At 35.9% G+C, this 10,899-nt stretch overlaps 1 protein-coding gene across 2 annotated transcripts in view; it reads left to right on the forward strand.

Annotated features, from left to right (window-relative positions):
* PDS5B (PDS5 cohesin associated factor B) overlaps nucleotides 1–10,899 on the forward strand; it is an 81,637-nt gene that overhangs the window by 52,199 nt on the left and 18,539 nt on the right. For both annotated transcript variants that reach the window (XM_027906728.1, XM_027906729.1), the window contains exons 23-26: nucleotides 775–898; nucleotides 6,375–6,579; nucleotides 10,232–10,346; nucleotides 10,702–10,834. In XM_027906728.1, coding sequence (XP_027762529.1) covers nucleotides 775–898; nucleotides 6,375–6,579; nucleotides 10,232–10,346; nucleotides 10,702–10,834 — 577 coding nt within the window. The remainder of the gene's footprint in view (nucleotides 1–774; nucleotides 899–6,374; nucleotides 6,580–10,231; nucleotides 10,347–10,701; nucleotides 10,835–10,899) is intronic.

A 10,899-nucleotide genomic window follows, 5' to 3' on the forward strand; every position in this document is an offset into this window, starting at 1 on the left:
CATGAAATAATAGTATTTAAGGATGGAAGGACACTGATAATTGCTAAAAGTACTGATATTGGATATGAAGCTGAATTAAGATTTTCTTGAAATGCTGTCTGCATTTTCCTTAAACTAAATCTTACCAAGAGAAAAATTGTCAAAAAATATTGGAGTTTGTAACTTCATAGTTCCGTGCTATAGAAAAATTACTACGCATCTGCTATACATTTTCAGTGGTTGCATTCAAAAGACACTTTGCTGTTGTCTTAAAAAAAAAAATTCACTTAGTCATCTACCATAATGTCTAATTAATCTTAATGTATGTTGACCTACAGCACGGATTTTGAGCTAGAAAAGATTTGGCAGCTTTGGGGACTAGAAATGGGCTACTTCTTTGGCAGGAGCCCCTTGCTGAAGAAAAACCAACAAGCTGAACGGAAGTGTTTTACTGCCCCTCTCTGAGGAGCGATATGGACTCTGTTGGTTCAGTGTACTGCTAGAACTGTTCCACACCCATGTGGAACTTTTAGGAAGTTTCAGGGAAGACTTTTATTACCAAGTTGGGGCAAGGTAATAGATACATGGTAATAAGTTGTAAAATGTGGTGCCATGAAAACTACTTTTGGGTTGAAATTATTTTTGTTGGTATGGGGTCATCTAAGTCCATGGAAACTTCTTTCTTTTTAAGTACTTGTTTTTCAGCAATGCAAACTTATTGGAATTTAATTAAGTCAAATCCGTGTGTAATTTTTTTACTAATTAACCTTCATAATCCATGTGCTTGTTTTTCAGTAAACCTGATATGTCTCGCTTGAGGCTGGCTGCAGGAAATGCTATTGTGAAGTTGGCACAAGAACCTTGTTACCATGAAATCATCACCTTAGAACAATACCAACTGTGTGCACTGGCCATAAATGTAAGGAAATTTGGTGGGAGTTGTGGGTGGTCAGCAAATGTATGAGTATATAGTTGTTTGTTCTGTATGTTGCGTATATTTCTGTTAATCTGGTTTTATGTGAAACGTTCATCTTTGGCATGAAATTATTTTTCAGCTATCTAATCCTGAAAACTCATTTTGGATGAGAATTAGGTCTATAGTATTGGGTTGCCCAGTGGGGGAACACTAACTTAAAGTAGTCAAATGTTAGAATATTGATAAACCAAGGAATTCAGTATGTATTTAAAGTCATACCCTAGCTGCATTATGACGTTATTAGAAGCTGAAATGAGATGATGTAAATTATGTTGAACTGTGGTGACAAGAGTGACCTTGGTTTCTCAGTGCTTGGGTAGAATGTGAATGCAGAGATTTTTTTAAAGATAGTTGGCATCCTTTAAATATTACAAGAAAAATGGAGAGATTCTTCGGTAGATGCTGGAGTTGTCATCCTTAACTTCTGACTGTGAAGTTAGTAACAGAAAGTAACTTTAATATTTTAAGCTGTGATGTAGAGATCCTCTGTATTTACGTCTGTATACTTAGCAAAATCTACAGGAATTGATTCATACACCAAGAGCAAGTGGTCATGAAGGGACTTCTGTTGGTGTTACTTGTGTAACTGCTTGTATTATCCTGGCTTTACACAAGTCGAGAAATACTCTGAAAGGAATCACTTCCAGAAGATGTAGGCAGTAATCATGATATTCCATTCTAGACCTTAATTCCTGAGACTGGCTAAAGCTTTAAAAGCTGCAACCCATTTAAATGTCAGAAGATTTTAAATTGGCATTTAATGTTAGAAAATAGAGTATAACTCCTGTGTGGATGTTTCTTTCTTTCATATAGAATATCTCTTTTAATTTATTAAGTTGACTGGAGTTGGTTCCAGTTAGGCTAGAAAAATCATTCCTATACCAGAGTAAGACAGTCTGTATTAGGCTTGTAGATTGTTTTTATTGTGTTTATGTGAATTTTAAGCTTCTGTGTTCCCATGGAAAGGAGCCCTAACTTAGTTTCCAAATGCTATGAGAAACAAGAAAAAGGGAACAAAACTACTTAAGCAGATGAAATCTAGCAAAAATGCAGCAGGAGTTCAGTGGTAATATTTGAAGGTCTTTATACCTTAAGCAAAGGGATACTTTTCAGTCTTCCTATTGCAAAACCGAATAGAAAGGTTGGTCTTGTCTCAAAATGAGTTTTAAATATTTTTATAATTCAGAACAAAACAAGTAGAAAGGAAAATAGGCACTTACTCTAATGACAGATAAAACTCCGTCTCTGTTTCAGAAGGGATACTCTAGCTAGATAATGTCATACCAGACTAACCTTGCCAATGTAGTATTTGCATGTTCTGTTTTCTTGTGATCCCAGTGATCAAAATCTGTTCATTTCTTCAGTCATTTCCCTCTTGTGGCAAATCTTTCTTTACTGCAAATGTTAACCTTGTAGTTCTCCTCTATCAGAATTTTGCTTCATTGTTTTGACACTCTTCTCAGTATGTTAAGTGCAGGCTTCTTACCTTCCATTCCATCACTGTCACTTTTTTCCACTTCTGATTTTCCATCTATAACAATCTTAACTGTTTGTGGGTATTGCTAACAGATGTGTTGTCACCTTCTTTTGCTATCTTTGTGTCTAATGCTTACTTCCCCTCAATTCCAGAAAGGGAATTTTAAGAGATGAGATTTAAATTAGGAGAATACAATAGGGTTATCAACATTTATAAACCAGTTAGTATCACATTTTACGAAAGCATCGTACAATACTTTGGATTGGAAGAAACCCCTAAGGATTATCTCATTACAGCTCCCCTGCTGTGCTCAGGGACATCTTCCACTGGACCAGGTTGCTTAAAGCCCCATCCAGTCTGGCCCTGAACACCTCCAATGGTGGGGCATCCCCAATTGCTCTGTTCCACCGTCCTACCACCCTCACTGTAAAAAGCCTCTTCTTTATGTCTAATCTAAACCTAACCTCTTCCAGTTTAAAACTGTTGCCTCTTGTCCCATTACTGCAGGACTAGGTAAAAAATTTATCTCAATCTTTCTCATACATTGAAAGGCCAGAACAAGGTCTCCCCAGAGCCTTCTCTTCTTCAGGCTGAACAGTCTTTCTTCCTAGGAGAGGTGTTCCAGCTCTCTGACCGTTCCTCTGGCCTTCCTCTGGATCTGCTTTAACCAGATCTATGTCTGTCTTCTACCAGGGATCCCATAGTGCTCCAGATGGGGGTCCCATGAGAGCAGAGTAGATGTCAAGAATCACCTCCTTCAACCTGCTGGTCCCCTCTCCTTTTGATGCAGCCCAGGACACGGTTGGCTTTCTGGGCTGCAAGCATATGTGGCTGGCTCACGTCCAGTTTTTCATCCAGCAGTGTCCCCAGTCCCTCTTGGCAGGGCTGTTCTCAATCCCTTCATTCTTCAGCCTGTATTGACACTGAGGATTGCCCTGAGTCAGCTGGGGCTGACTTGCACTTGGACTTGTTGAGCCTCATGAGGTTCCCATGGGCCCACTCCTCAAGCCTGCCAAGGATGCTTCTGGATGGCAACCCTGCCTGTCTTCCAGTGTATCAACAGCACCACTTGGCTTTGTGTCATCCAGTCTTGCTGGGGGATGTACTCAATCCTGCTCTCTTGTAATTCATGAAGATGAGTAATGCCGGTCCCAGTTTTCACCCCCAAGGACACTACTTGTTACTGATCTGCATCCAGACATTGATTTATTTTCTTTTTACTGCAATTCTGGGGACATGACCTCCTAACCAATTTCTTATAGTCCTTCTATGAAAGCTGTATCTCTCCAGTTTAGAGACGAGAATACTGTGTGAAACTGTGTCAAAACCCTTAGAGAAATCCAAGTAGGTGACATCAGTTGCTCATTGCTTACTCATTTACGGAGTTGCTTCACTGTAAAAAGCTACTAGACCAGTCATGCTGGCTCTCTGTAATCCCCTCCCTGTGGATATCCATATGACTTGACATCACTTACAGGGGAATCGTTTCTATAGTATTAGTTCTGTCACTTTTCCCTCCTCATTTATTGATTTTTTTTTGCCTTTTGTGACTTGCTAACTTGTTTTCTAGAAAACTAGAAATTCCTGTCAAAACAGGAATTATGCCTTTCCATTTCACTGCAGCTCCTAATGGATTTTGGATACTTACAAATAACTTTTCTAGATGTTCTTGAGGTCTTCTGCAGTTTTCTTTGTCACTGTCAGTTCAGATCCTCAGATACAGAGTAGCTGTAATGGCACTTTTTTTCCCTCTGATACTGCCATTTTGTAATGTGTAATGATTAGAGTGCAGAATACATAATTATGTGTTGTCACTAATTGCTGTATTAAAGCGACACTGGTAAACAGGGATTTTGTCGTGATGAAATGCATGTAGGTCTAGTCATTTAAAAATAAGTTCTGGATATGTTTGACTAATGTTGTAAGCTTACCAGCAGTTGACTTATTTGATCTGCAGAACAAATTTTTATGTCAGCAGAGCTTCATACTGAAAGAGAGTAGAAAATAATTGAGCGTAGTGTGGAGTCCTTCAGTGTTTAACAGGTTTTAAGACCAGATTTAAGATCTAATAAGCTTTGCTGTTGAAAATGAAATTTAATTGAATGAATAAATCTTTAAGATTGTATAAGTTTCATTTGTTTAAAAAAATCCCACAACTTTTTCAGTTTTCCTTACTAACTCAGAGTATTTTACTTGATGAAAGAATTAGAATTGTGTCTGAGTGGTACATGATTCTTTGCAAATTAATTTTTTTAAGTGCTTTTAAATGGTGGAATTGTCATGAATTGACATTAAACTCAGAGATGCATATATATGAAATTGGATTGATTTTTATGGAGTTTACGTGTATGCTATTAAAAATATCATACATTGGATAAGTTTTATCCCCCTTATTCTCAGTGAACTAATGTAACTGAGCTGAATTTAAGGTTATTATAAATATGAAAAGATAAAGAAATAATAATCATTCCAATTGGCCGGACAACACTATCAGTAACATCAAACTATAACTTCCTTGTCCCCTGAGGCAAAGAGGACATGCTTCCTTGCTCAGACACCAGCTAGGCATAGGTTTCTTCTAGACTTCCTAAAGGCTTTATACTTCGGTGATGTTACTGAGGAGGAAAAGAAGGCTATATCTTAACCTTCTGCGGGGGGGTGGATTTGTGAGGCAACGCGTCAAGAGTGGGTCTCATGGTTTGGGTTTGTGGGCTTGGGTTGCTTCAGCCCTGGCTATGGCAGCTGTTTTAGGGTTTCAGTCCATACAGGGGGAACATTGCTTGAAGTGCTCAAGTTCCCAGAAAGGGAAATGGGGTTGATTGAAGAAGTTTCTTGTGGATTTCATTTTTGGTGGGGAAAGAGGAAGGCTTGTTCTATCTAAAACATGATCTCTTTTGATGCCATTTGCAAATTTAGTAGAGTCAATATTACCAGTGGCTCGGTTTTGGTTCTGCACTTCCAGATGACTGATAGCTGGAAACCCTCTTCAATCCTTTCTGAACTTTAAAACTGTCATTTGACTACAATAGCTGCTTATTCCTGTTAGTGTTTTTTCTTTGTGTTTAGAAAAAACAAATCTTTCCTCTTGCCCTCTTTCTGGAAGGCTAAATGTGCCAAGCTGTTTTTGTGGCTTTGTTTATGTTTTCTTCTAACGCTTTTCTACATGTGCTTCTGTTAAACTTCCATGTCCTGTCTTACTAAATGGTTTGTGGTGTATTAAGTGGTGTATGTAGTTTTTTTCATACAAAAAAAATTAAAGTTCATGTCTTTTCTGGAAATACGTTGCTTAGTAAACCGTAGAAGTACAGTTGCTGCCTTTATATTATTTTACTTTGTGTTGTTTGGCAGCTGTTAGACATGGTTTATTCTCTTCTATGGTCAGTCATAGTTGATAGGTGTCCACAGAATAATGGAAATGCTTGGTACTCTCTTCAGTGTTTCACCTTATCTGGTAATTGTGTTGAATTTTATTTAGATTTTAATATTAATACCTTGATGAAAATGTGTGAAATCATAGCAGTAAAATCGACATGGTGGTGGTTACTGGTTACTAAAATGTTTTTGTGTGGATCTTTGACTTTGGCTTCACAAAGCAAGTGGTCCTATTGTAAGCAATTTCATTAACTCCATGCCTTAGTACTATGCTAAATTAGGCCTTGGATCCTGAGTGTCCTATCTTCCTGTACAATTCCTGAACCTTAACTCTGCTTCTGATTTTAAGGAAAGCTTCAACTATTAATTCAATTAAATTGTTCTGAAGTGGCATTTTAAAAAATCCTTGAATTTCCAATGTTTCTGTGACTACAAGGTCTGAAATTGATTTCTTTTTTCATGTTTACCTGGGCTTCTGTGTTTTATTTCACAGTCTATTGCTTTTAGAAAAGTTTACTGTTATCTTTTCTAGCTTTGACTGTTTTATTGTTTTGTTTTGTTTTTTAATAGGATGAATGTTACCAAGTGAGACAAATATTTGCTCAGAAACTTCACAAAGGCCTTTCTAGACTACGGCTGCCACTAGAATATATGGCTATTTGTGCACTGTGTGCAAAAGATCCTGTGAAAGAGAGAAGAGCTCACGCCAGGCAGTGCCTTGTGAAGAACATAAATGTCAGAAGGGAATATCTGAAGCAACATGCAGCAGTTAGTGGTAAGAGAATAGAAGTTGCTTTTTGGTACAAGTGCTGTAGTTCAAATGTAAATGTGAGTAGACTGAAAACAGTGATGATTGTCTGGTTTTGTATGTAGAACAGCTGTAAATTTCACTTAGTGATATCTAATAAAAACTGAAATTTTTCAGTTTTTGTGATTTTCTTTTGTCTGGATTTTCTTTTGATGTTTTTTAACAGGCAGTTTTGTTAAAAACTGCGGAAATGCTTATGCCTAAATATATTGAAGGTGAAGTACTTTTTCAAAGCAGTTTTATGTACTGTTTCAACTTAATGGTTAATAGTATTCTAAATGAAGTGACAGTGATTAATTTTACTTCAGTAATTAATAATACATAACCTTAATGAAATAAATGTTACACTAAATTGACTCTTTGCGCTGCTATATTGAGTAGCTTCTTACCTTATACTGGCAAAGGTCTACATTTGTAGGCACTTCAGGATGAGTTTATGTACTTCTTTCTTCTCAGTGCCAGCAGTCTGATCATGGGAATACTTTGGAAGCTATTATGGGCTCATGTTAGCTATTTTTTCTTTTATTAAATCAGTCCTTTTGACTTAAAGCTACATATATGCAGTATGACAACACTGGTATATGGTTATAGGAAAAAGCAGACATTTATGAAGAGCTGTGGGCATTTTGAATAAGAGCTATTAAAAGTTTTATTTCTTTCAAATATTACTGATTGTTTGGCTTTTGTGAAATAAAGAGGATTTTTTTCATCTTCTTTAGCATAAACCAGACCTGTTTCATGAAATGATCTCACAGATGCCGCCAGATAACTGATTTCCTTTTGTGATTATGAATCACTTTATATTATCCATGTCAGTTTGTCTTTCTTAGTCCTCTTAGACTTTGATCAGGGGATAAGTCTGCAGAGAAATCCTTTTGTGTATCATTAATTAGACTTAAAGGAAAAAGAGTGGTACTTTTCTCCACCTCAATAACATGTAAAAAGAAAAATGAATTGAGTAAATACCTCTAAGTCACCTTAAGACAATTCCTCTTGAAAGTTGAAAACTTTTTTTAGTAGAAGGAAGAAAATAGAAGAATTCTTGTATGTTTAAAATAGATGCTATGAAGTTGCTATCAAAAATCTGTAGAAGAAATTAAGAGGAACCTAGATGTGTGTTATTTTCTATATCCAGTAGAACCTCAAAGTGTGCTTGATGATTTTTTTTCTTTAAGTTTTTTTTTTTTTTTGCTGAAATAGTTGAGTGATGCCATTGATTTGATATGTGCTATAATCCATTAGAAGTCTGGATTAAATATAGATTGCAGGATTTTTTGAGGATTACAGTGTTAACTTTGTACCATTCAGATTTAGAAGTCTGAGCTTTCAACAAATAAAATGTCTCAAGCTATTTGTATCCTAAAATATCCATATTGCAATAGTACAGCTGAAGCTCAGTTCTCATGATAACGTGCTATTTAAATGTATATGTGTTTGCCACTCTCCTTCCTAAGCATGCAGTAATACAGGGTAGTAATGACTGTAGTACCTCCTTTGGAAATCTGCATCTTTGATTAATATAGCTATTTTTCTGAAGCTATAAATGTTTTATTTTGTGATACATTTTGTCTTGAAAACTTGGTACAGGTGAGCAGGATATCTGTTGCATATTTTGTGAGGATTTCAGCTTTTGTTGAGAAGATGGTAAATTTCTGGAAAACTTCCGAAAGACTAGTACCAGACAGTAAAATGCCTCTTTTCTTCCATACTGACCTTTTACAGGCTGACAGGAATTATTCTCAGCTCTCTTAAATTCTCTAAATGCTATCCAGCATGGAAGTCACTCAAGAAGAGACTTATTTTGGTTGTGTATCTGTTACTAGTTTCATCTGGGTAGAGACGTGTCTTGCATAGGAATTATTGTTTTCTCAGGATGGGCTTGTACTTGCAAGTCAGTAAGCAGAAGAATATCAAGAGTGAAGATTAATTTTTTTAACAAATTTCTTTCCTAAAAGCTCATAAGGAACTTCATGAAGGGTTTTGGCACATTGAAGTTTCATATGCTGGTAGAAAAGCCAGCCTACCTTTCAGGTTGTGTCTTTCTTCATTAGAGATGAGGAAAGAATATCTAATTATTATTTTTAGTCATGACAGGGGTTACATAGAATATATGTCAATATTTTTTCTTTACCTGTTTTGTCTAGAACTGCTTAATTTTGTTTTCCAGACCCAGTTGGAATTATTGTTATATTAGAAATTGTCTGAATTAGGAAGTTGCTGAAAAACTGAGTTCATGAGCTCTTGATGAACATTCTATTGAAGTTACTAATTAATACAAATAGTAGTGGGTTGGTTTGCCCAGGACATGTCTAAGGCAAACCAATTATGCTAGTGTACTGAAGTCATAATTATGTTCTTTTTCTTCCATTTCACATCTTAATTTTTTTATTTAGTAATGCTGTCTAAAATGCAGGACAGTGCTTGAAGTTAATAGGGCAGTGTCAGTTGAAACACATTAAAAGCTGCTTTGCAGAGTACACTGTATTTCAATTACATAAAAATAACTTGAAATAGAAAGACACTGGGTGGTATTATACATATATATATATATTATATGGACTGTGCATTACCCCTGTATATGCAGACCTCTAAGAAGGTGATAGATTAAAACCTCACTTATGCATGACAATTATTTTGTTTTGTAAAATCTACAGTAATGATGTATTTTCTTTGATGTGCACAATAACTATCAAACACACTCCATGTGAATACATGTACTGGAGATAAAAATGTTAGTTTTCTAATGTATTAAAAATTGTTTTCAAAAATTATTATTATATGTAATGATTTACAGATGTTTGGACTTATTCATATCTGAATAGGGGATAGTTAAAGGCTTACTGAAAGAAGATTTTCCAGACTTGGTCATGTCTTTCATGACTCTTTACTAGCTCAAAAATGTGATTTTTCTTTTTCCTTTTTTTTTCTTTTTCTGTTTTTTCCCTCCCAAAGAAGAGCTAGGAATTTCCCTCTTTCCTTCACACATACATTGAAATGTTTATCCATAGTCATGTTAATACTATAACTTTGCATTTGCCGCAAGCACTTAAGATCAGATGCTTGTACCATAGCAAGGTACACAGAATACTAGCATCCCTTCCTTTGCCTGTTGTCTTGCCTGTTGCACAGGGTACAGGTTTAATAATTAAGGTGTTCTGTGCATCTTCTGGTTCCTCTCAGGCATTAGGCTAAAGAAAGCAATGTGAATGTTTGCTGTAAAATGTTTTGTTTTTTTTTTATTTTTGGTGTACAACTTGTCCCTTTGTTTTCCTTACCCGATAGGAGAGGATCTTTTTTATTCTAGTTTTCTTCATCAAACTTTGAGATGCTGGAGTTCATGCTGCATGGTGTTGGTCAGGGAATTTGTTACCTTACAGAATACATATTTTGTGATCATAACTCTGAGAAGGCCATTGGCAACAACCCTTAGTTTTTGAATCCCTGAGGAAAATAGGCTTTCTATCTGTCATGATGTAGGAAAGAGTTTCTCCTGCAGTCATTGCTTAGGATTACTTAAAAGTCTCAGGGGATGCTAGAAAAATGTTGCCCTTTCCTCTTTAGGAGAAAAGCATATTTCTTAGTATGTAGTTTTTTGATGTCTCTTTCTTCTGCTTTTCAGAGAAACTGTTGTCACTTCTACCAGAGTATGTTGTTCCTTATACTATCCATCTCCTAGCTCACGACCCAGATTATGTCAAAGTCCAGGACATTGAACAACTCAAGGACATTAAAGAGTAAGACTACTCTTAATAGTGTTGTTTCTAACTTTATTGTAAGTGAAATTTTAATTCATTGTGGTACTCTATTGCAGTGTCAAGTGTAAATAATGATGGCAATTATTTCTGTAAAATATTGTGAGAAATAGTATAGATGCTTTTTTAGTGCTCTCCGGTATTTTACAGATGAACTCTTTACCTTCTGCTCGTCCTAGATTAATTTCATTTTTTCTAAAGAACAGTTTTCCCAGAGTTAGACTGGTTCGAATTCATAATACTAGTAAAACTTAGACTAAATCACTTTCTCAAATGTGCTTGTTTAAGAATTTCTTTTGTATTTTTATTTGTGTGGAATACTGCATTTCTCCCTTAGGTGCCTGTGGTTCATACTGGAAATATTGATGGCTAAAAACGAAAACAACAGTCACGCTTTTATCAGAAAAATGGTAGAAAATATCAAACAGACTAAGGATGCTCAAGGACCAGATGATCAAAAAATGAATGAAGTAGGTGATACTTTTTGATTGGAAATTGCATTTTATTCTGGTCTGCTTACGGAAGGGAGTTGCTT

This window comes from Empidonax traillii, unplaced genomic scaffold (assembly GCF_003031625.1).
Source record: "Empidonax traillii isolate 1590-97213 ecotype Southwest subspecies unplaced genomic scaffold, ASM303162v1 scaffold1347:size381947, whole genome shotgun sequence".
NCBI classification, from domain to species: Eukaryota; Metazoa; Chordata; class Aves; order Passeriformes; family Tyrannidae; genus Empidonax; species Empidonax traillii.